The sequence below is a fragment of the Danio rerio genome, chromosome 17, assembly GCF_052040795.2.
Source record: "Danio rerio strain M-AB ecotype USA chromosome 17, GRCz13ab, whole genome shotgun sequence".
In the NCBI taxonomy this organism is placed as follows: Eukaryota; Metazoa; Chordata; class Actinopteri; order Cypriniformes; family Danionidae; genus Danio; species Danio rerio.
In genome coordinates, this window is record NC_141037.1 from 24022467 (window position 1) to 24048005 (window position 25539).

The following is a 25539-nucleotide window of genomic DNA, read 5'->3' on the forward strand; positions in this document are numbered from 1 at the left end:
AAGATACTAGCATTCAGCTTAAAGTGCAATTTAAAGTCATAACTAGGTTAATCAGGTTAACTAGGCAAGTTAGAGTATTTAGTAGGGCCAGACAGAATCTACAGACATTTTTTGCTATTTATGCTGAATTAAAAAAAAAAAAAAATCTGGATTCATGCAGAATAATTTCAGGAGTATCATAACTTAAAACTTATAAAATAAAAAATAATACCTTTTTTAACCTTTATTTAATGTTTACAATGCAAATCCAATTAGATCCACTTATTTAGTAAACAAAGCAAATCTCTCACATAATATTTTAAAAACTATATTGTAAATAAATCAAATGAGCATTTTCATATTAGTCAATAATATTACTGAAATGAATATAAAAACTGAATAAATATAAATTTACTGTGGAAATCTGCAGATTCCGTGTTGGCGTAATTTCATTGTATAACAGGGGTTTATTCTGCAGACAGCCGAAAAAAAGTATTGCTGATAGGGCTATGTGATGTGGGCAAAAAATCATATCTCTGAATTTTTAGGAGGAATGACGGTATACAATATATATCTGGTATTTTCCCATAAATGGTGACTTGAGTCAAAGCCTTTATTAAAACTTTATTAAACTGTTTTTGAGCAAAATAAAATTCAAGCACAGGGGTTTTACTCCCTATTATTATCATCATTATAAGTTTCATTTTTATACTGTTATTTGTTGAAAGATCAGCTTACAGCGAGATATTAAAATAGAAAAAAGAAATGTTTGGTAGACAAATGCATGTTTTTTTATTGAACTTTTTTAGTTTTAATAATCGTTTAAACCACGAACCATTTGTACAATACGTACACACACAAATCAAATCACATCTTTCAGTTATGGAGGTTGGACGATTGGATTATACGATTGGAATTAAAGTCAATATGCACTAACAGACCAGAAGAGCTAAATGTGTTATAATGTAAATGTAACAAAGAGACCGTTGTGTAATAAATACTGAACTTATAATCAGTGAAAATTAGGAGGTTTTGCTTTCAAAATGCAATATAAATTCATCCCATTTTAGCTTTATTAATTTTTTTGAACACATTCATGTGCTGTTTGTCAATTTGACAAGGCTTCTATGTTCGTTCTTGCTGTCAATTTTGGAAGAAATTATCAATAAAAGGTTCATGTTAAACCGCTGTGACAGCTGCAGGCACGGTGTGACGCGCATTCACGCCAGGGGGAATCAGATTTGTTTGGGCAGTCAGATTTCGATACAACATAGGCACTGCATGTTCCTCCATGTCTCGTGTAGTGATGGTTCGTTCTTGAACGATTCGTTCATTATTAACAAATCTTTTGTGTGACTCAGCAAGTGAATCATTCATTTGTGTGGAGTGGAGCTTGCGTGCTATCTTGGAGGGGTCTTTTTCGCAAAGATTGAGCATGTGTGGCCTTAAACCATATCAATATGAAAGATATTGGATAATCCCGCATCGTGTTCGGGACTCATATCGATATATCACCAGAACTCGATATACCGCCCAGCCCTCTGGGCTTATTATAATATTGACCTTAAAATGTTTTTTTTTTTTTTTTTTTTTTTTTCAAAACTGCTTTTATTCTTGCCGAAATAAAACAAAAAAGACTTTCTCCAGAAGAAAAAATATTATAGAAAATACTGTGAACATTTCCTTGCTCTGTTAAACATCATTTGGAAATATCGGAAAAAGGAAAGAATAGTCACAGGAGTGCTAACAATTTTGACTTCAACTGCATATTTTAAATGATCTACGATCTGAGGACACTAATACCAAACCTGACATGTGTCTGAGACATTTGTAACCCCTGAAACCCTTACTTGGTGTTAAACTCTGAAGAACCGTGCACACCTCTTTTCTACGGCAAAGATTGGAGCATTTAGGCCTTTGAACATTTGTACTGAAAAACCTTAGTGGTCATCAAGAGTTAAAGAGGTTTGGAATTATAACTTTGGAGACCCAGTACGAAAGTCCACATGCCAATCCCCTGGGTCTTTCAAGCTCTCGTTCTCTGCGTGATGAGTGAATGAAAGGGGCGTTAAACGTGGTAAGCCGGATCGATGCTGCTGTCACTATCCATAAGGAAAATCTATATGATAAGAGCAGTGAGACATTACACTCACCACCTCGTTTAACTGCTTAATTAGTACTTAGTCTTCCAAAAAAAAGAAAAAAGTACCGGAGAGACTGTGGAGTCATGGTTTCTGATTGGTCGAGAGTTATTTCCTGTAGTTTGGTATTGATATCACCATCAATATCATGCGCTAATGTGATGAGGTGACGGTAACTGGAGCAATCAGTGTTGGCGGGATTTTTATGCGGCTCGTATTCACAGCGTAGCCGTTATCAGCCCTGTTAAACGCCAAGGTAATTTGATTGGCTGTCATGATGCATGTCTGTGTGGGAAGGGACATATGTCTGCACCCACTGTGAAATGGGCGGAAATCCCATAAAACTCCTCTAAATATAGGAGGTTTAATTGTGTTGTTACACTAACGAGTCTGGTGTCTCGCTGGAGTTGTGATGGTCTGTCGCCATCATTAGTCTGATGCTCTTGATAACCATCAGAATTGGGGGAACAGAAATGCAGCAAATTGTTTGTGTAGCGACACTGAGTTTTGTTCTGCTTGTCATTTATCAAAGTAACATTTGAAAGTAAAGTGCGCGTATCAGTGTAAGCCTTTATTTATCAATCTCATGAATGTGGCTTACATATTGATGCAAGTGTTGAAGTCACAATTATTTGCCCTCCTGTAAATATTATTTTTTTCTTTTTCAAATATTTCCCAAATGATGTTCAGCAGAGCAATGCATTTTTACAGTATTTCCTATAATATTTTTTTCTTATGGAGGAAGTCTTATTTGTTTTATTTCCGCTAGAATAAAAGCTGTTTTTAATGAAACCATTTTAACGTCAATATAATTAGCCACCTTTAGCACTGTTTAACACTGTTATACAATGACCTGCTTACTTACCCTAACTAATTAAGTCTTTAAATGTCACTTACAATGTCAAAATACTAGTATCTTGAAAGATATCTAGTAAAATATTGTGAACTCTCATCATGGAAAAGTAAAAAAAAAATAGTTATAAGAAATGAGTTATTAAAACAGTTTTGTTTAGAAATGTGTTGAAAAAATATTTCCATTAAATAGAAATTGGGGCAAAATATACAGGGTAGCTAATAATTCTGACTTTTGTATCATTTTTATTCTTGTTTTTAAATATTTGTTCTATTTATTTAGTTAAAAATATTTTTTTATCTATACAAATAAAGAAAACAATAATAATTACACACAGAATAAGACAGTTTGTACATTGGCCTATCAAATTTAAGCTATATATTGTACACAGCAATAATGAATGTGTTATGCCATATACACACATCTCAGTGCGCATAAAATTATGCAACAAAAAAATTGAAATAAATAAAAAGTATCTATAACAGTACATGCAAATACTGTATAATTCAGTACAGCCCATTTTGAAAATTAATATTTTTCTATTTGTTATTGAATATAGGCAATGTATTTTGGTGTATTTAAACAAAACAGATTGTTTTGATATTTAATATTTAATATTCAGATATTTAATATTTTTCTTAAACTTTTTGTTTACTAGTTTTGAGCCGTTATCGTAAGTTAATTTGTTAGATAAGCTCCAGATTTGGCTTCAGTACTGACTTATCTAATGTATATGCACAAATATAATATTGTATAGCTTCCTATTAAAAATATGAATTAAAAAGACAGATTTGTGAGGGTTGTACTTGCTGAGCACTGTATATAAAAATAAAGCCAAATGAGTGAGGCGGTTGGGTTATTTTTGTGTCTTGTAAGGATGTGTTCTGAGATGAAAGGATTGAAGATGTGACATACTCGAACACATCCTACATCCAGGCTACTGTGAAACACACATGCACACACTCAGGATGTTTTTTGTTTGTGTGCTTCTGTCACGTTTCTCAGAGAGGAAGATGGCAGAGAGCTCAAAAAAGGCAGCAGCAAGGCCCAAACCACTGTCCATCCTGCGCTCAATGGAGGAGAAATATACTGCGGCTATGAAGAAACTACAATTTGGTGAGTCCTGAAATATGTCTTGGACTTGATGATCAGCCCATATGAGATTTTATAGCTTTAAAGCATAGATTAGTATTTATGCACTGAAAGAAGATTATATACTCAAGTTCGATGCTTTTAAAGATTTACTGTGAAATTTTCATAGTGTGTTTGTGTATAACATTTTGTATTTATTTTTGAAAATGCTATTGAATTTTTTATGGATATATATTTTATCTGTAATACATTGGTTAATTGGAATTTTAAATGCATTAATGTGGACCGATATTAAAAATTCAAATATTTACTTTTGTATTTTGTCAATTTAATAAAGTTTTAAATGTTTCTTTAAAACACTTAAACTGTTTGTCAACAGTTGATAGCAAGTATCAAAATGAATTTTTATATTCTTCATTATTTACAAATATATTACATATACAGTATGATTGTATTGAGGTCACTGATTCGAGTCTGAGTTGGGTCTGTTGGCATTTCTGTGTGGAGTTTGTTTGTTCTCCACATGTTGGTGTGGGTTTCCTCCAGGTGCTCCGGTTTCCCCCACCGTCCAAAGACATATGCTATAGGTTTTATAGGTATAGAATTGAATAAACTAAATTGGCCGTACTGTATGTGTGTATGGATATTTACCAGTACTGGGTTGCAGCTTGAAGGGTATCCGCTGTGTAAAACATATGCTGAATATGTTGGTAATTCATTCTGCTGTGGTGACACCTGATAAAATAAAAGTAATCATACTATCATAAGGAACATTATTATGGCATGATGGCTATTTCTCACAAATAATAATCTAAATATCAAAGATTTGTTGACCAAACAATTTGATAAGATTAAAAAAAAATGTTAGCCAGAATTTTTTATGGATTCACAATTTGCAAAAGCTTTATTTAAGCCTGATTTTATTTTATTTTATTTTTTCCCATCCAAACCCCTTTTGCGGCAATATGTTTACTGTACCTCCTGAGCTTTTGAATTAATATTTAACAATGCATTCATATGTTCATGATTATTTGATGTTGGTTAATGGACACATGACATGCAGGTAAACAAATATAGTGTTCTAAAATAAAATCTTTCTATTTTTTTAAGAGGTTATTTCATTCGATTAAATTATATATAGTAAATATCGTAATATTACATATAAAAACAGTTTTTTCCCTTTCAGCTTCTTTTATTTTTCTTATTTGCAAGAAAGAGTTGAAGTAGCAGCGTTTATATGAATTGAAATGTGGTGGATTTTGTTCTGTAGCTGCTAGAATGGCTTTTCTGCTTGTCGTTGCTCATCTGTCTTTGCTCTGATTGATGGCAAGAGTTTTGTTCTGCCAAAAATGATTTAGCCCGACCTCAGGCGAATGAGGTAATCTCAACTGACGTGACTGTAAACAGGTTTGCTCTGGCCCACACTGAACACACCCTTTAAAATACACAATACAGCTGTTTCTGGAGGAAGTTTGAAGACTTATTTCTGTTTGTTTGTTTACAGGATAATTACGCTTTATGACTCTAATAATCGAGGACAACACAAACGTTTAATACTCAAATACACTTCATTAAACATGCACACATAGACATCATCTATTTACTATATTACTGCAGGTCAACTATGTTTATATATAATAACTTTACCTGTTAAAAGCTATTAGTTACTATTTAATTATTTAATGCTAATGGTAACTAATAAATTATGGTAACTAATAATCTTAACTTTTAAAATTTGATTGTGATGCAATAATGTGCACCATTTGTAAAGCAATGATTATTGTGAAGAGCAATATACAAATAAACTTGGATTGAATTGACCGATGAACTGTTTATTTGTGGCTTTTCCCACAGACACGTTTGAGATGGTGTGTGAGGATGAGGACTCGAAACTGGTGTTTAAGGTGAACTACCATTACCTGTCTCAGGTGAAGAACGCAAGCGATGCTAACAGTGCCGCCCGAGCTCGACGATTAGCACAGGAGGCTGTCACTCTCTCCACATCCCTCCCGCTCTCCTCTTCCTCCAGCGTGTTTGTCCGCTGCGATGAAGAACGGCTCGACATCATGAAGGTATGACTAGATTTTTCCAAGCCGCCTTTTAACAAGATAAGCTCGATTATTTGTGGTTTGATTTAGGCAACATCAGTGTCTGAAGATGGAAAAGACCTTCATGCGGTCAAACTGTATTCAAGTACTATTAATAGCAAAGTCAATAACAAGCAAGTCAATAAAACTGATTGACATTTGCAAAATTGAAAATCGTTAAAGACGTGCAGTATTACACAAGTGCTCTTTTTTTTGTTTTAGAATGAGTGCAAATGTTAAATTGATTTTATGCAGCAGTTCAATAAGTTAATGTGTACACTACAAGTGTAGTTTACATAAGTATATAAATAACAACAATAAAACACTTATTTAAAAAAACAGTCAAAATCAAACAAATTGTGCTTCAGGGGTAATTAATATATCAGTGCTCTTTTGATAAGTGATTCATAAAGATAAACAACAAAATCATAGCCATAAGCATTTACCATTATAAACCATTAGCATTTATTAATATGGCTGTTGTTTTTTTCACTTCTCGAGTGCCTGGACTTATAATTTTGTTGTTTATTAACAAAAAGTAATTTTTTAAACATTTTTGCTTCGTTCATTTACGCTACCTGATAAAAGTCTTGTCATCGATCTCAATTGTCAGAGCAACAAATAATAATTTGACTTCTAGTTGATCATTTGGAAAAGTGGCAGACGGTAGATTTTTCTGATGAATCATGTTTAACTGAACCCCATTCATCACAAATACTGCATAAGACCTGTTGGAACACATATGGACCCAAGATTCTCACGTAAATCTGTCAAGTTTGGTGAAGAAAAAAAATCATGGTTTGGGGTTACATTCAGTATGGGGGTGTGCGAGAGATCTGCAGAGTAGATGGCAACATCAACAGCTTAAGATATCAAGACATTTGTGCTACCCATTACATTACAAACCACAGGAGAGGGCAAATTCTTTAACAGGATAGCACTCCCTCTTATACCTCAGTTCAAATTAAAGTTCCTGAAATCAAAGAAGATCAAGGTGCTCCAGGATTGGCCAGCCCAGTCACCAGATATAAATATTATTGAGCATGTCTGGGGTAAGGTAGAGGAGGCATTGAAGATGAATCCAAAGAATCTTGATGAACTTTGGGTGTCCTGCTAGAACGCTTACTTTGTCATTTCAGATTACTTAAATAATAAGTTATTTAAGTCATTGCAGAGATCAATGGATGCAGTCCTCCAAGCACATGGGAGTCATGCACAATGTTAATTCTTTTTCCACTGCACCATTACTTTATACTCTATATTGTACATTATTTCTGTTAAATGACAAGACTTTTGTCTAAGCAAAGTCAGACCTTACTATCTTAATTAAATAATACAAATATTTAAAATTATATTTAAAAAAATATCATATTTTATTTTGGTAAAACGAGCGTAATCTAGAGGCCTCTTCCTTTCTTATAAGCCACTTCTGATACCAAATGATCACAAGAAGTCAAGTTATTATTTGTTGTTCCTAACTTGGATACACGACAAGACTTTGGTCAGGTAGTGTAAAACAAGAATGCAATTTTCAATTAACAAGTGGACATGTGGCATTGATGTTTTATAACAGTTAAAAAAATAAAGTTAAAATATGCATATGAGAGCACGCTGTAACATTTTGAATACTGTTGTATATTAGAGATTTTACTATTTATTTTATTCAAATCAAATTAGCAGATCAAACATTGGGAATCGATTAATCAAACAAGGCTTTGTAGATAATTTGTATTAATATTTTTTAGGTAGTTAAAAATATATCATTTTTATAAAGATTCAAATGTCACACTTTACAATAAGCTTTTAATAGTTCATGTATTCATTAACGTTAATTATTTATGAATGATACTTGTACAGCATTTTATAATCATAGTTCAGCATTTACTAATGCATTGGTAACATCCAAATTCATACTTGGTAACATTAGTTAATGCACTGTGAGTTAACATGTACTAACACTAAACAGCTGTGTTTTTATTAAATAACATGAACATGATTACTGTAATAAATCTATTGTTCTTTGTTTATTCATGTTAGTAAATCCATTAACTAACATTAACTAATACAACCTTATTTTAAAGTGTTCCTGATTTAAATAGTGTATAAGTTAATGAAAGAAATCAGTTATCAATTGTAAATCTTTGTGTTAATTATCACGACTGACTAAAGTCTTGATGTTTACTGTGGGTCAGCATGAACCTTTGTTCTCTATATCATGACAAAACAATCCCAGCAAATCCCAGCAGCCACTTGCTGTCTTGTGGTCTCACACACATACACGCACACACGTGAATGCCCACACTTCTTCCTAATGACATTTGAGATGTGCTTTTGACCTGGGCTCTTCTCTGAGTGTGTAAATGTCAATGTGTGTGGCTTGAGCTTTATGTGTCAGTCTGGCCAGACCACAGGCAATCCCCGGTCCGACTGGTCACTCGCTGCTCTGTCTGCGAACACTGACCCCTAACAGCAGGCCTCCACACTTCATACAATCTTTATGGACATTTAATAGTAAACCGAGCTTCCTGAATTGAACCTACGCTGAGTGTGTGAGCACAGCTTTGTGTGTGTATGTGTGTGTGTTTAGTGTTGCGTTTGAATGGTCATGTCAAAACAGTGTTAACGCCTCAGTGCTGCTCTGCTGCCTGCAGTGGACAGAGATTCACTGGATGCTGTTACAGTCCTCAAATCTTCCTCGCTCTTGACTGCCAAACGTCTCTTTTAGTGTTGTTATGATATTGGAGTTTCCTTAAATATTCTAATAATACCTTAAAAGAAATTATAGTCTGTTTGATGTTCAGTACCACAGAGAAATATTGCCACTGCATTCATAAAAAGTACAATCTAAATTAATGACTTAATTTTTATATTTGCCATTTTTGAAACCTAAAGTGTTTCTTCTTGTTCAGATTTTCACTTGTCCTGCCAAATGTTCACTAGCCTAGCTTAAAAAAAAGAATAAGTAAATGTGTAACACAAAACAAAATAGTTGTTTTTGTTGTTATTCTTATAATATATTCTGCCATGTTATATATACATTTTGTCAATGTAGTTATTTTCAAGTTATACATTTCAGTTTTAGTATTAGAGAAAAAAACATTAGTGTTTTTTATTAGTGAAGTACCTATTCTTGCTCATTAGTTAGTAGTTTATTTATATAACACATTTTAGCCACAACTATTGACTAGTGGCTTATCACCTGCCTATTATTAAGACATTGGCTGTTTAAAAGTACTTGTATACACTCTCAGAAATAAAGGTACACAAGCTGTCACTGGGGTGATAACTTTTCAAAAGGTACACATTTGTACTTGAAGGTTCCATATTGGTACCTCAAAAGTATATATTAGTACCTACAAATTTTAAGAGGAACACTTTCGTAATTCTTAGGTACAAATATGTACCCTTGAGGTATTATTATGACTCTTTTTGGTACAAATTTGTACATTTTGGATAAGGTACCACCCCAGTGATAGCTTGCATACCTTTATTTCTGAGAGTGTAGTATGATCTTCATCCTACATCCTTAATCCTACCAAATACCAAAACCCAACTACTAACTTACTGTTGATAAACAGCTGATTTGTAGCTTATTGATCTGTGGCTCATTACTTGCCTATTATTAAGACATTGGCTGTTTATAAGTACTTGTATAGCATGATCTTACTCTACATCCCATGTAGAATAAGATCAACATAATAAATGTTAATTTAACAGCTGTTTTAAGATAAAGATAATAAGATAAATGTCTTTAACTGTGTTTCCCTGTTGCTGTTGAAACTTTTGGCAACACTAGTCTCTGACAACAATCCCAATTCTCCTCCTTAGCCTTCCCCCTTACCCTGTTATTGTTTTGCACATTCAAATAAAGGGGTACGAGTGGCCTAATTCTTTTTAGCTTGAAGGTGTACGGGATAGCCCTTGAAACTGACATTTTTCAGGACCACACTCGAAACCAAGGGGTACAAAAGTTTCCCAGAATACACCAAATACAACCGCAGCATGGCTGAACACGAAAGTCAGGAGATGCAGAAATTTTTTATTTTTTATTTTTTGTCATCATTACGAATTTTTTAAATAAACAAGGAAATCAATAATCCCTTATAATAAATCCTGTATAGCAGTCCCACAACATATCCGACAAACTTTCACATCCGACTCTCGATGACAGTCGAATACCCTGTCAGAAAAGTCTGGTGGCTGGGAATGACCTTTTTACAGTGTCTGTTATATTGTTAATGTTGTTTTTTGTGTTTACATTGATGGATATGGCCAACACAGTACAGTTACAATCTTTTTGCCACATTAAATCATTATGATAACATAATATATGCCTTCAGTGATTGCTTGAAGATAAATACCAAAAAAGAACTCAACTGGAATAACTACAGCAGTCGTCATCATCTGATCTCATATTAAGATGACATATGTCAATTTTTGCACCCTTTTTTTCCTCACTCAGTTTCAAGAGCCAAGGGAAAGGGGTACAAAAATAGAATTGGGATTGGGCCTCTGTTTTTGTATCTGAACCATGCACTCCCTAGGTGACTGTATAGTTATGCTTTAGAGATGGACACTCATTCCTGTGCTGTTCAATGTGTTTTTTTTTTTCTCTCAGGTGTTGATAACGGGGCCTGCGGACACACCATATGCCAATGGCTGTTTTGAATTTGATGTCTATTTTCCTCAAGACTATCCCAACTCCCCTCCTCTGGTTAATCTGGAGACCACCGGTGGCCACAGTGTCCGCTTCAACCCAAACCTCTACAATGATGGCAAGGTAAGGGTCTCTTCCTGTTGGCTCCTTGTTTGTTTGTTTTTGTGGCAATACAGATGCTAATAACTAGACAGTAGGTTGTTAGTATATGATTAATATTATTATATTTTATTTATGTAATTTTATTTGTGCAGATTTTTCATTTTAGTTTTAGTTATGTGCTAATAATGTAACATATGCGCAAACATTGGCGCAATGTAAAATCTAAAATTGTGTCATATTTTGTTATTTTATATTTTCTGATATTTTATTAAATTAATATTATATATTTTTTAAATATTTAATTTATTTTACAGCCTGTCGTAACTTTAAGTAACTGTTGTACTTTTCTTTAGACTTTTTTTGTTAAAATGTTTGTATACTTTTTGTTTTACTTTGAAACTTTTTATCAATTTAACTTGTATTAAAATTGCCAAATATTGACTACGTTATCTGTCGTCTTAACATATTAGTCAATATGTCAATGTCAATGTTTGACATTGTTTGGTATAATTATTGTGCTATTTCTTGTTTATCCAATCCTTAATAACCAGGTTTGTTTAAGTATCCTAAACACCTGGCATGGACGTCCCGAGGAGAAATGGAACCCGCAAACCTCTAGCTTTCTACAGGTGAGCCAAATCCTCTCAATTTTCTGTTTCTCTCTTTAAAAAAACAGTTTTAAAAAGCTTGTCCCTCAGGCTCATTGTTTAGTACGTTTGTTTACTTCCCATATATATTCAACTGATTATAATTTGTTTTGGGGGATTTGAACCAGTGCAAAAGACCAACCAGGAAAAAAAACACCTCTCATTTCATCACTTTGAGAGAATGTTCAGCCAAATTAACACAACAGCGAAAGAATTGCAACATCCCAATTCTGGATTGTGTCCAATAATGATCTGGCCACATGTGAACCCTTCCTATCCTCCTCCTCTCCATCATACCTCTCTAAATAATAGGTAGAGGAGCCGTTTCCCCCTGTAATATCGATCTGATAAGCCTCTGCTCTTCTCTCTCCTCTTACTCATGTACTGCTGCCAGCAGTTCATAGAAATGTCTCCATTGATTAGTCCTACAGTTAGCGTCCGGTAAATCAATAAATGGAAATCAGGCACAGGGACAGTAGAGATCTGGTCAAAGAAGAGCCACTTGATTCGTGTATCAATTCCTCTATTTGTGTGCCTTTTAGGTGCTGGTGTCGATCCAGTCTCTGATTCTGGTGGCTGAGCCGTACTTCAATGAGCCAGGTTACGAGCGTTCACGGGGCACGCCGAGTGGGACGCAGAGCTCCAGAGAATATGATGGAAACATCCGGCAGGCCACTGTCAAGTGGGCCATGCTGGAACAGATGCGCAATCCTTCACCCTGCTTTAAAGAGGTAAGATGTCAACCATCACAAATACATAGACATTCAAGGCTAAAGTGGTAAGGCTGGCCGATTAATCATTTACATTTGCTCATTTAGCAGATGCTTTTATCCAAAGTGACTTAGAAATGAGGATTAAAGAAGCACTTCGTATCATCAGAGACTAGCAACATGTAAATGCTATGACAAGACTTAGTTTTTTTTCTTCTTCTGATCATACGGAAAGGTAAAAGCATGTTCTACAGTTGGTTTGACAAGCCCATTTACCTATGTGGAGCACACTCAGAAATGCACAGTGTTTTCTGAGAAGAGACTTGTTAAAAGAAGTTGTCTGGTACATATGAAATAAATGTACATAAGAAAAAAATGTTTCACCTACATGTGATTTTACCAAAAATCAGCAAAGCTACGATTGTAATGCGCATCTTGTCAGGGAAGCATGGTGTGATATAGCTGTAAATATCCTATGAAGACCAGAGGAAGTTTTTGGAAACTTTCAAATGCTCACAAAGAAACCTAGAAAAGCCCCTATAGCGGTTGTTAAATAAACAAAAGATTTAACTGCTTTCACTATGAACTGTGAACCATGGCTCGATGTATTAAAGAGCCCTTATTTTGGATAAATAAAGGTCATATTTTGGCTTTGGGGGTCTCCAACAACAGGCTGATATGCATGCAAAGTCAAAAAACACTTTTATTGTCTTATAATATGCATTTATTTTTACCTAATTATCCCCACGACTCCCATATGATTCGTTCAGTAACTTATTTGTTCCCAAACTCTTCCTTTGCGTGATGCTATGCTGCACTAATTGGTCCAATGACCTAGTCTGTTGTGATTGGTTGACTGAGTTCATTGCGAGATGGAGAGAAATGCCCACCATGGCTATGAAGTAGCAGAGTATGTGAGAGCCCAATGCAAGAATGCAATAAATCAATGCAGTTAAACACCAGCATATTACTCTACTCTTAACATTAACCTAAGTAATAACATCGACATACATTCAGTATTTATCCACATAGTGGCAAAAGTTGAACTATTTTGAAAATTGACCACGCCGTGCTTGTGAGGAACAGGTAATTGAGGCCATAGCAAAGACAAGTGGCAGAGGGTTAGGGTTCGGAAACGCATTAAAATCACTAAAGGAAGAAGCACGCATCGCATTTTCAATGTGGTTTTGGACGAAATATGTGAAATTATTTAAATATTTAACCTAAGAGATACATTACAAGTACTGATCTATAATAGGTAATTGATTACAACCTTGGGGACAATTACAACTTAAAACACACAATTAAACACCTAATTTGAAAACAACACAAAACAAGGCAACAATTTAATTACACTTACATGTTATGATCCGGAGGAAGAAGAAACTGGTCCACGTGAACTGTAACAGTTACTGACAAAGTCCCTGTCAAAGTCCCATACATAACAGTCTCTGCTGCTCCTGCCGTTAATAGCAAAAAGCTGGCAAATCCCACATTGCAGCATAGGTTATTGTATCAAAAAAAAAAAAAAAAAACTAGGTTGGCTATACTGTGGTATTATAAAAATTAACTTTAAATTTAACCCTTTATTCTCAGCACCTGAATCTCCATCTGTCAGTAATCATCATCTTCTTGTCATGACCAGTCCGTGATTCCCCATACTCCACTAGTGTTTGAAGGGAAAGAATTGTTCACATTTTACCAGATTCCGCACTACATATTTGTAATATCCGAACACAACACGATTTACTCATTTGACTCCGAGTCGTTTTAAATCTTCAAATTGCACCTAAACCCTCAGCTGGATGTTTTCATTCACTTTGTGCTGTTACACACTGCATGGAAGATCATTTTCAAAAACCCGTTATAGGGGCTCTTTAAATGCTCTGCCATCTGAATGCACATGCTAGAGGTTTACTACTACCAGATTTAGCTACAAAATGTGCATAAAAATTTGAACACCAACCTTTTTTGTCTCATATTTGCCTTTTTATTTTTCGACCAAAAACTAAAATTCCATTTTTAGGCAGTAGAAAAGTCCCTAAGCACAATACCAGTGTTCAAATGTCAGAAGAGTTAAAGTAGTATTTGCCAGAATAACCCTGGTGGAATAATCACTAAAGCTGTTAATCTGCCCAATCCCAAAACTAGTTGTAATAAGCAAATCCAGATAAACTGAGAATTTGCAGTTGGCCTTAAAATATATTTGTTATATACATTGCCTCTTGGTGATTTATGTCCTCTGTCTCAGCAGGACATTTTGCGTTGTCCTATTTTGCATGCACTTTCCTTTAGTCACATTCAGATAGATAATGTTTCTTCTCCACCCCCTCATCTTCTTCCTTCTTTGTTTTTGATTTCCTTTTGTCCTTGATACGGCCCCCACCAGCAGATAACAATCATGTGAACAGAAAGAGGAGCAGGAGGATGGGCTGCCTGAATCCAAACATAAATTAAGATATTGTGTCATTCAACAAGCAGTAGAAATGATGAAATTGCCTAAAAAATACAAAATAATCTACACCAATTTAGTTACCAAATTTAAACACAATGTCATGATTTTACTACAGGCATGTGTTGAACTGTAGGAATCCGGGTCATGTGTGTGTTTTTTGCTCCTGAAGACACTCACAGACTGTCACGTTCACTGCCCTGCACTACTATTGGCACCAATGATTAATAGAAACCAAGAAGGCTCTAAAAGTTGTCTTTATTGTTTAACCCTTTTGCTCAATAGCATTCCCTTTGAGGAAAAAACATTTGCAAACAGCACAGTTTTATCAAAAACAATTATCTTTTTGTTTTGTTTTGAAACTGTTCAATATGAGGCTTTAGGGTCGTACACAATATAAACCTAATGATTTGCTGTGGTTATTTGGAAAATAAATGTGGAAAATAAAGAGCCTAAAATGTGTGAAATGTAATGTTCTCAGTGCTACTGCGGTCAGCAAGGCAGACCAAATGACATACTGTAACATGCAATGTGATAAAAAACTCACTGATAAACACACTTATTCATAGGCATACACTGGATTGAGCATCATGCAAAATGGCTATTAACATTAATGCGATTACCAGAACATCCAAAACATGCTTTGGGCACAGGTCCACCAAAGTATTTGTGTGCAGCTGAAAATGCAAGCGCTTTTCTAAAAACTTATTCTCCAATTGTCAGTGCATTTAAAAAATGGCTGGAGCTCAGCGCTTCACCTGAAACAAATGCCCTGCACTTCGTTAATGTTGCTGCTGTTTTAAAAAACGTGGCACACTCATTGAAAACAACTGCAAAAACATGCTACCGTTCACCAAAGTATTTGACACACACATGTAGCCTACTGTTCTGTCCCACAAACACACTGATTTAATTAATGTCACAAAGTGAAAATAAAGTGACATTTTGAAATGACAGAAAAACACAAACCGTGGTAAATACTACACACTAAATGAAACATAAACGGCTCGCGAGTAGAATAAACAGCAAATCAGCCAGCAGAGTTTCAATAACAGGCTTTTATTGGTCATTGTTTTGTAAATTGCATGACTTACATACCTGTTAAGTTTCATGCCAGTAATTTGGTGTGCTCTATGATACAGTGAAGTATTGCACACGCAACTACACGCTACACACACTGTAGTTCTGGCAGCGGACACGTGAACTAGGAGAACGTTTTTTTCTCGCTAGTGAACCACATATGACAGTTATAACACACACTTTTCAGAGTTGTGTATCACAAAAACACTCCGTAATCCACTTAACACGCTATTGTAACCCATTTTCGGAGCGCAAATTACGAGTTTTGAATGCTGTTAACGGAACGTCTTGGCATTCTACCAGAAGACGCTGGTCGCTATGGCGCCCTCCCTGCAGCTAATAAAAAGGTCTATAGCAAAAGGGTATTTTCCCACTGCTGGTGACAGATCTGTGTGGTTCGCAAAAAATGTGAACACTGACTAAAAACATATACCGAGTTCCATATAAAAATGGATTTTCTTTGCCTTTGTTTATAACCAATACTATGCTACATTTCTTTTGTTTAATCATTGTTCAAACTAAAGAAAAGATCATGCATTGTGATCTTGATTTTAATAAATAAAAAATGAACATTCAATAGTGACACCACTGGGTTGTCTAAAACTAAACTGTGAATTTTGTGTAATTCATATGAGTAAAATTAGCAAAAAATTAAGAGATGTGTTAAGGCAAAAGATTGAGCTTCATGCTTCAAAATGGGAAGTGAATATAAGAAAATAACACTGAACATACTGAAAATGCCAGTTTTTTCACCATCAGGACAATACTGAAGAGATTTCAGTCAACTAAAAGGGTTATGAATCAGCCTTGAAGAAGATGTTTGTCTGCCTTGTCCCAAAACACTGTTAGGCGGATGATTCCAGTAAACAAAATATCTTCAAGAATCACAGCTGGAGAATTGCAGAAGTTTGTTGGGTCTTGGACTCCAAAAGTCTCCAAAACTACTGTATGATAGTAAAATCTTCTGCTTCACCACAAATAGTTTGAGAAGTTTTCAAGAAAAAACCTCTTCTCTCATTCATAAACAGTCTCTAGTGGCTTCATTTTACTTATTTATTGATTTAAATTTTGTGCTTTGTAAAACAGCTTAAACCAGGCTTTTTTAAGCATGGATGATTAAGAAGCAGAAACCTCCATCACATTTTGGACCACCTCTGACTTTTGACAAAAAAGTAGGCAGGCAAACATGGCTATTGACAGACCACAAGTGATGCACTAGTCATGCATTTCATTACATTTAATGTTAGCCTTTTTAAATAATGTTTTACTTGATAAGATTACAACAATAATGCAAAAATGTCATGATCAGGAAACCTCCTCATTTTGTGTCAGGAAACATCCTGGTTAAACAACGACATTTTCCCCAACCTTCTTTGTTTAAGAACAAGAGTGCCTCTATCACTGGAGCACTATCGCTAGTATCGCTAAAATCAGCAGCTTTTCTTTTAGAAAAACCCAGATCAAACTTCTTGGTGTCACAGGTCACACTGGCATATCTGCCCGTGTCATCTCAGGTCTAGTGTGGGCATCTCTGGTGTTTATGAGTTTGAGGCTTCTCCACCTCGGGCAGTTCTGAGACTGGTACATTACCTCTGCGTCCCACAGTGGACACTAAACCAGCTGTTGCCATGCAACCAGAGCATTGTTCACCGCTATGAAGGGCTGTGGGGCTTTCATTTGGGCAGAACGAAGTCAGGTCAGACATCGACCACTGTAACACAGAGATGCTCATACAGATGAATTATGTATTGCCGCTGAGATATCCGCATAATTATGCAGAATGGATTTAAATCTCATATTGGTGGCTGAATATATGTATATAATAACTAATTGAAATGTTTAGGAACTAATGTGTGTGTGTGGACTCCGTGTGCACCTAATTATAAGGTATTGAGGGCAGATTGAATCATGGAAGCTGTAGGATGAGGGTGTGACTTCTATCGTTCCCTCAAACATTTGCTTTCAGCTGCTGTACGTGAGCTGTGACGCCTGCATGGAGGTTTTGTCAAGCAGAATCTTAAACAGCCTCTCACATTTACCCAACAACGTTTAGAGGCTGTTTCAGAACCTTTTCTGCTTTCTACTCCCTATATAGTCTCATTTTTAATTAACAAAGAGAAATAATTTGTATTGTTTTAATCTTACTTGTTACTTTTTTTGTACATCCAAACAACATTTTCTTGCGTTATCTACACAGATTCACACATTTTTGATTTAATAACCAGCAGGACACGTAGCCATCTCACACACACACACACACACACACACACACACACGTCGAGCCAGTCACGCAGGGTAATAAATGGTGGGGTGTTGACGTCAGGAGAGAACGAGGAGTCACACACACACTCGCTTCTGCACAACAGCCTTGCATTCTGTGCCTACACTCATGTTCATTTTCTTTTAAATGGCATTTCTCCTCCTAAATCCTTTTTCATACCTCTCTAACACGCTTTCCAATACCATTACAGCTGTTCCTGAGGGAACTGAATGAATATGAAACAAACGGCATTCTGGGAAAGGCAGTAACAGTCACATGTCTGGCTGGTGACCTTTGTGTTTCTAAGAGAGAGGGAGAGAGAGAGAGAGAGACAGGTTTCTGAAGGATGGCTGAAGCTGATCTGAGTGCTGAGGTTGAGCTCAGCACCAGCCAGTGATGTGCAGTGCCCGCCGGGGTTTCCATGGCAACATTGGCAAGACCATCGATCACACACATGCACACGCTCGCTCCTGAATCCCTCTCGCCGAAGCAGAAGTTTGATCCGCTCACCGTCTCGCTCTCGCAGGCAGGCTAAAGTGCACATCTTCATCCTAGGAGAGACTGTGTGTTAGTGAAGACCAGGCCAATTATCAGCACTGGTATTAAGCATTTTTTTAGTTGTCAGTATTGGTCATTTTTACAACTAGTTTACCAATATATGTAATTAGTTTGAGAATGAAGCATATTCAGACCCCCTGAAAATTTTCACTCTTGATCTAATACAGCCATGAGTCTGTTGTTGACCGAGTCAAACGTTGGTGAGTCATGAGTCAAACGTTGGTGAACAGCCATTTTTAGGTCTCACCAGAGATGCTCAATTGGGTTTAAGTCAGAGCTCTGACCGGGACATTTAAGAACAGTCACGTTGTTGTGATGGGGTCTGAATACTTTCCCTACCCACTGTTTGTATATACATACAGTTGAAGTCAGAATTATTAGCCCCCATTTATTTTTTTTCCCCAATTTCTGTTTAACGGAGAGATTTTCTCAACACATTTCTAAACATAATAGTTTTAGTATCTCATCTCTAATAACTGAGTTATTTTATCTTTGCCTTGATGACAGTAAATAATATTTTACTAGATATTTTTCAAGACACTTTTGTACAGCTTAAAGTGACATTTAAAGGCTTAACTAGGCAGGTTAGGGTAATTAGGCAAGTTATTTTATACAGTGGTTTATTCTGTAAACTATTGAAAAAATATTAAGCTTTAAGGGACTAATAATAATGACCTTAAAATGGCTTTTAAAAAATGTAAAACTGCTTTTATTCTAGCCAAAATAAAACAAAAGACTTTCTCCAGAAGAAAAAAAATATTATCAGACATACTGTGAAAATTTCCTTGCTCTGTTTAACATAATTTGGGAAAGATTTAAAAAAGAAAGAAAAATCAAAGGTGGGCTAATAATTGTGACTTCAACTGTACATATCATAAGGTTTCATAACATCAAGTTTAAAAAGGATTTTATAAATATAACCCAGACATTGCGTCTTGTGAAAAAATATTTTTTTCTCAACTTTTTTTTCACACTTGTAAGTAAAATATTCAAAAATGTATCTTGTGATAACACTCATTTTTAAATCAATTTAAGAAAATTATGATAAACTCAACTTGTTTTTTTTTTTTTTTTTTGGATTTGGATTTTCTCAAAACAGCAAATTTGTTCTAATAACGTTGCCACTTTCTCAAAACTTTTTTTTTTAAATAGCACATTTATTCTTGTAATACTACAGAAATTATCTGGCCGATCACATGGATTTATACTCGATCGGAATTAGATGTTACCTCCCGATTAGGAATTGAAATATTCTCATTATTTTTTAGCACATTTATAGTTATGCGGTGACAGAGATAGACCTCTCTCTTGACTTAACACAGAAACAGCAGCGCGTGCGCATGACATCACTTTGTTGCAGATGCTATTGATTAAATTCCGATAAAGTAAACACTGAAGCAGCTTTAAGTGGAAAGCACAATTATGTCTGTGGTCTGGAGGTATTATAAAGTTGATGACGTCAACATTGCCATCGCAAACTATGAAATATGTAAACTTAGGATTGTCTGCCGGGTATTTTAAGCTGAGGTACCATTTGTTTTTAGATTTGTTTTTTTAGATTTACTATTGCACTTAAATCCAAAATTTAATCTAGAGTGGTTTGATGTCTTTTACTCTGTCGTTCAGTCCCCTGTCACGCCGAATGACATGTTTAGAAAACATGGAGAGTAGAGATATCTAAAAGACCCATCCAAACACAGAATGAACGTGTGAGTCAGTTTTTGCCTACGAGGAAATGTGTGTTTTGGTAAACTCCAGAGTTCTCCTGTTTTCTGCCTGTGGTCTTTGTTACCGAAAAGGTCACTTAGTTTGCTCATATTAACATGCACAGACAGGCGGTGAATGCTGAATATCTGTGTGGTGCGATCGGTCATCTGGGCTTTATGAATCAAATAGGTCACTGGAGTCTCAATCTGAAGATCAGCAGATTGTTTTGTAGTGCGGCTAAAATTGGATATGAGGTTTGCGTTTGATTTATGAGCTCCACAGGAACTGAAACACAATTCCAAGAACACTGATAGTGTGTTTTTGTGCACTAACCGTTTGTCTCTCTTTCTCTGTGTGTGCGCACAGGTGATCCATCGGCACTTCTATCTGAAGCGAGCGGAGATCATGGCTCAGTGCGAGAGCTGGATCTGTGATATTCAGCAGTACAGCAGCGATAAGAGAGTGGGAAGGACCATGTCTCACCATGCTGCCGCACTAAAGGTGGGTTTTCACACTCTTACAAATGTCAGTTTCCACAATTGGTGAGGAGATTTGGAGGGCAAAACATACATGGTCATAAAATTGTAGTACAGATCTGTCAATTTTCTATTTGTTTTAAGCTCTGAGTATTAAGAACAACACTTAAAGAAGGCCAATTTAGCTGTGTGAATAAACTGGACATGTAGGACGTTTAGGTTTTTGTTAAGGCTAATTCACACCTAACAGATAGATGCCAACAAAAGGTTGGTCATTGTATTTAGAATATTAAGAGAAATAAGGCGATCATGTTCTTGCCACAAACAACAATAAAATTCATCATTTAAAATTAAATGATCTTTCACAGGGCTAAAATGACATATATGTAAAGCTATTTGATCCCTCATCAGATTAAGTTTGTTGCCATTTGTTGGAAAATCATATTATACCGCTCACACATTCCACAATCCAACAAACCCATTCATCTGTGTGGTGTCAGTTGGCCTTTACACTCACAAGCTAAACTTCTCTCCTATCCGGGTCACGGCACCAGATTACAAGTCCACAGCTTTACTAGCCTAATATAGTAATATACTTGAGAATTTAATGTTTAACATGGCTTAACGACATTAACGTGTTCAAACGAATTCATATAATATATTATGTCATACACATTGGTAATATTGTAGGGAATCAGATGGCCAAGATATTTACGTGAAGCTATTTGGTCTCTGGCCAGATTAAGTTTGTTGGCATTTGTTGGAACATCATATCAAGATGCTCAGATGTTCCACAATCCAACAAACGCAGATTTAGCATGATCAGTCGTTTGAAACCAACTCTGATGCTGACAGGGTTAACAAACTCTCATTTGTTTGTTGGCTTTCATCTGTGTGCTGTCAATTGGCCTTTACGCTCACAGGATAAACTTGCCTCCTATCCGGGTCACTGCACCAGATTACTTGTCTACAGCTCTACTAGCCTCCATTATAAGCATACTGTACATGAATGTAAACAGTGAAATATACTTATTTTAATGTTTAATGAGGATTAATGACACTAACACGGTCAAATGGATTCATTCAATATATCCATTTTATCAATGAACACATTGTTAATCTTTTAGGCAATCACATGACCAGATAACACTTGAACATTTGATCATCCAAAAATGAAAATTGTCATCATTTATTCACCCATTACTAAAAGAAAAAACAAAACAAAATATTTTTGAATATAAAATAACTTGAAATATTAAAGAATTGGTAATGTTAAGCATAAATAAATTAATAAATATTAGCATAAAGAAATTTTGGACAGGACAGAATATAAAAAACTGAAATTAATAAATAAATATTTTTGGCTAAGTACATTTTGAACATTAAGCACAAGTGGAAAAAACAAATGAATAAATATTTTGCCTAAAGGACAGAGCATAAAATTAACTAAAATAAATAAATCATTTTAATACAAAGTTTAGAACATTAAGCAAACATAAATAAATAAATAAATATTAGCATAAAGATGTTTTGGAGAGGACAGAACAAGAAATAACATAAATACACATTTTTGACTAAAGAATTGATAACATAAAGAAGACAAATGAATAAATAAATATTAAATAAATATTATGTATTTTTTGCCAGGACAAAACATTAAAAGCTGAAATCAATAAATAAATATTTTTGATTAAAATGTTGAATATTAAGCACAAATGGTGCTTAAATTGGTGCCGTGACCCAATTGGAGTGACATTTTATGTGTATAGAGTTTCCAACATTTCCGTGGCTTAAACTGTAGCTTTATATACATTGTATATTTCACAATTCATATTTTACTGAAAATATATCACTATGGACCCTTTTCAGGGTCTGCTATATGTTTTTTTAAAAACGTAGAAACATTTACATGCATTTATAAACGTATTGTATAATTTTTGCTTCAAATTACAAAAAAATAATTACAGCTTATGTGGGGCATTTCTAATGCAGTGTCTACGGTCTACGGGGCAGGACAGTAAATTTGACATTCTCTCCTCTGGCTCACACCTATTTTTTTCCTTTTTTTTGAATGTCTTTATAACATCATCGTGGAGTTTTTCTTTTATTTCAGCAAATATGACTTTAAAAAAGTTGTTTTACTCTTCAATTCACTGCGCTCAGTTTTCCCAACTATGACGACTTCCTCTACTGAGAATCCTGAAAATGTGAAAAGGCTCTTTCTTACTATGTTAGTACTTAATACAAACCTGAAAATGATTTGAGGCCAATGTAGGTAAGCCTTGTTTTGCCCTCCAGATGGGCTTTCTTTAAATGAGTTGTGTTCTTGACTGATTTGATGTGTTTTTGCAGAGGCACACGGCTCAGCTCAGAGAGGAGTTGTTGAAACTTCCCTGTCCTGAAGGCCTGGAGCCGGACGGGGAGGAGTTTTCTGAGAAAAGCACCTCGCTCATGGTGAAAGAGCTGCCCAGTCAGGACACAGAGAAGCAGACGGACAGTCCAGACGCCCACTGTAGCGATGGCCAGCTATGATCCCGCCCTCCCCCCCCTGAAGCCCCGCCCACCGCCTTTGACTATCCATTGATATTAAAACAAAGACTGGATGGCTTCGGTGATTAAGCCATCTTTTTGTCAATATTTGTATGTAAGAATCTAATTATGTAATGGCATAAAAAGAGAGGACAGACGAAACAGAAAAATACGAGGAATTGAATCCGCTTACATCCATGACAACACGAGACAAACCGCTAAACGCCCAGAAGAAAACAAAGGAGACGAGAAAAGATCTTTTTATTTACTTGTAAAAGTATCAACTTTTTTGTGCTTTTTTTTTTCTTTATCTTCCCAAATTGTGAAATAACCACTGATTGATATGTTATTAAACTTGTTTATGTAAACAGAATGAAAGATGAAATCACATTATATATAAGGGAACTGCCTTTAGTGGAGAATGTTTACCAAATGTTCATTTCTATCTTTTTTTTTTTTTTGTTTGTTTCTTTTGGACTGTTAGTGCAAGGACAGTTTGTAAGTGAGAATATACTGGTCATTCTTTAAGTGAATTATTTAAAAGAAAAACGTAACAAACACGCGCCCGTAAATACCGACTCTTGAGTTCCCACAATCCTCTGGTGACCCTCTGACAGTGCTTTTGGTTTCTACAGACTTATGTACACTTCAATAATAAAGCCTGAAACAGATGTTCACTGGATGCTCTTGTTCAGGCTGATCAATAGCACGTTTTATTTTTGCCCTCTCTCTGCTTTTAAGTGCAAGTTTAATAAATGCAACCTGTTTTACTTTGCTTGGAAATACTAATTTAATGTGAGTCTGTAGAATGACATTTGTGTGCTCGCTTAGTTCTACTGTGCATCCAGAAAGTATTCATAGCGCTTCACTTTTTCCACATTTTTTTATGTTACAGCCTTATTCTAAAACGGATTAAACAATTGTATTTCCTCAAAATTCTACACACAATACCCCATAATGACAATGTGAAAAAATAGTTTTTAAAATTGTTGCAAATTTATTCAAAATAAAAAACCTGAAGCATCACATCTACATAAGTATTCACCACGTTTGTTCAATACTTTGTTGATGCACCTTTGGCAGCAATTACAGCCTCAAGTCTTTATGAATTTGATGCCACAAGCTTGGTACACCTGTCTTTGGGAATTTTTGCCCATTCCTCTTTGCAGTACTTCTCAAGCTCTATCAGGTTTAATGGGAAGCAACGATGTACAGTCATTTTCAGATCTCTCCAGAGATGTTCAAAAGGATTTAGGTCTGGGCTCTGGCTGGGCCACTTAAGGACTTTTACTGGGTTCTTGTGAAGCCACTCCATTGATATTTTGGTCATTGTCCTGCTGGAAGGTGAATCATCGCCCCAGTCTGAGGTCAAGAGCACTCTTAAGTAGGTTTTCATTCAGGATGTCTCTGTACATTGCTGCATTCATCTTTCCCTCTATCCTGACTAGTCTTCCAGTTCCTGCTGCTGAAAAACATCCCCACGGCATGATGCTGCCGCCAATGCTTCACTGCAGGGATGGTATTAGCCTGGTGATGAGTGCTGCCTGTTTTTTTCCAAATGTTCATTCACTCCAAAGAGTTCAATTTTAGTCTCATCAGACCAGAGAATTTAGTTTCTTATGGTTTGAGAGTCCTTCAGATGCCTTTTGGCAAATTCCAGGCAGGGAGAGGCTTCCGTCTGGCCACTCTACCATACAGGCCTGATAGGTGGATTGCTGCGCAGATGGTTGTCCTTCTGTAAGGTTCTCCTCTCTCCACAGAACAGCACTGGAGCTCAGACAGAGGGACCATTGGGTAATTGATCACCTCTCTGACTAAAGCCATTCACCCCCGATCACTCGGCTTGGATGACTGGCCAGCTCTAGGAAGGGTCCTGGTGGTTCCAAACATCTTCCACTTATGAATGATGAATTTACCACTGGTGAACTAAGCCAACTAAGCTGCTAAAACATATCAGGAATGATCAGTGGAAACTGTGAATACTTATGTAGATGTGATTTTTATTTTTTTTCACATTGTCATTACTCTGGTGTTGTGTGTAGAATTGTGAGGAAATTAAGCAATTTTGAAATAAGGCTGTAACATAAAATATGTTGAAAAAGCGAGGCGCTATGAATACTTTCTGGATGCACTGTACAGTATCTATACTGAACGGTAGGGTACAGTGTAGTACAGTACAGTTAGAGGTCTCCCTAATCATTCTTGCATT

General features: G+C 35.7%; 1 protein-coding gene across 28 annotated transcripts in view; it reads left to right on the top strand.

Annotated features, from left to right (window-relative positions):
* birc6 (baculoviral IAP repeat containing 6) overlaps nucleotides 1-24105 on the top strand; it is a 156234-nt gene extending 132129 nt beyond the window's left edge. For all 28 annotated transcript variants that reach the window (XM_087290400.1, XM_087290404.1, XM_087290420.1 and 25 more), the window contains exons 68-74: nucleotides 3979-4089; nucleotides 5920-6137; nucleotides 10771-10932; nucleotides 11463-11540; nucleotides 12101-12289; nucleotides 20692-20826; nucleotides 23154-24105. In XM_087290400.1, the coding sequence (XP_087146526.1) occupies nucleotides 3979-4089; nucleotides 5920-6137; nucleotides 10771-10932; nucleotides 11463-11540; nucleotides 12101-12289; nucleotides 20692-20826; nucleotides 23154-23333 (1073 nt within the window). In that variant the 3' untranslated portion in view covers nucleotides 23334-24105. The remainder of the gene's footprint in view (nucleotides 1-3978; nucleotides 4090-5919; nucleotides 6138-10770; nucleotides 10933-11462; nucleotides 11541-12100; nucleotides 12290-20691; nucleotides 20827-23153) is intronic.
* The last annotated feature ends 1434 nt before the right edge of the window (nucleotides 24106-25539 follow it).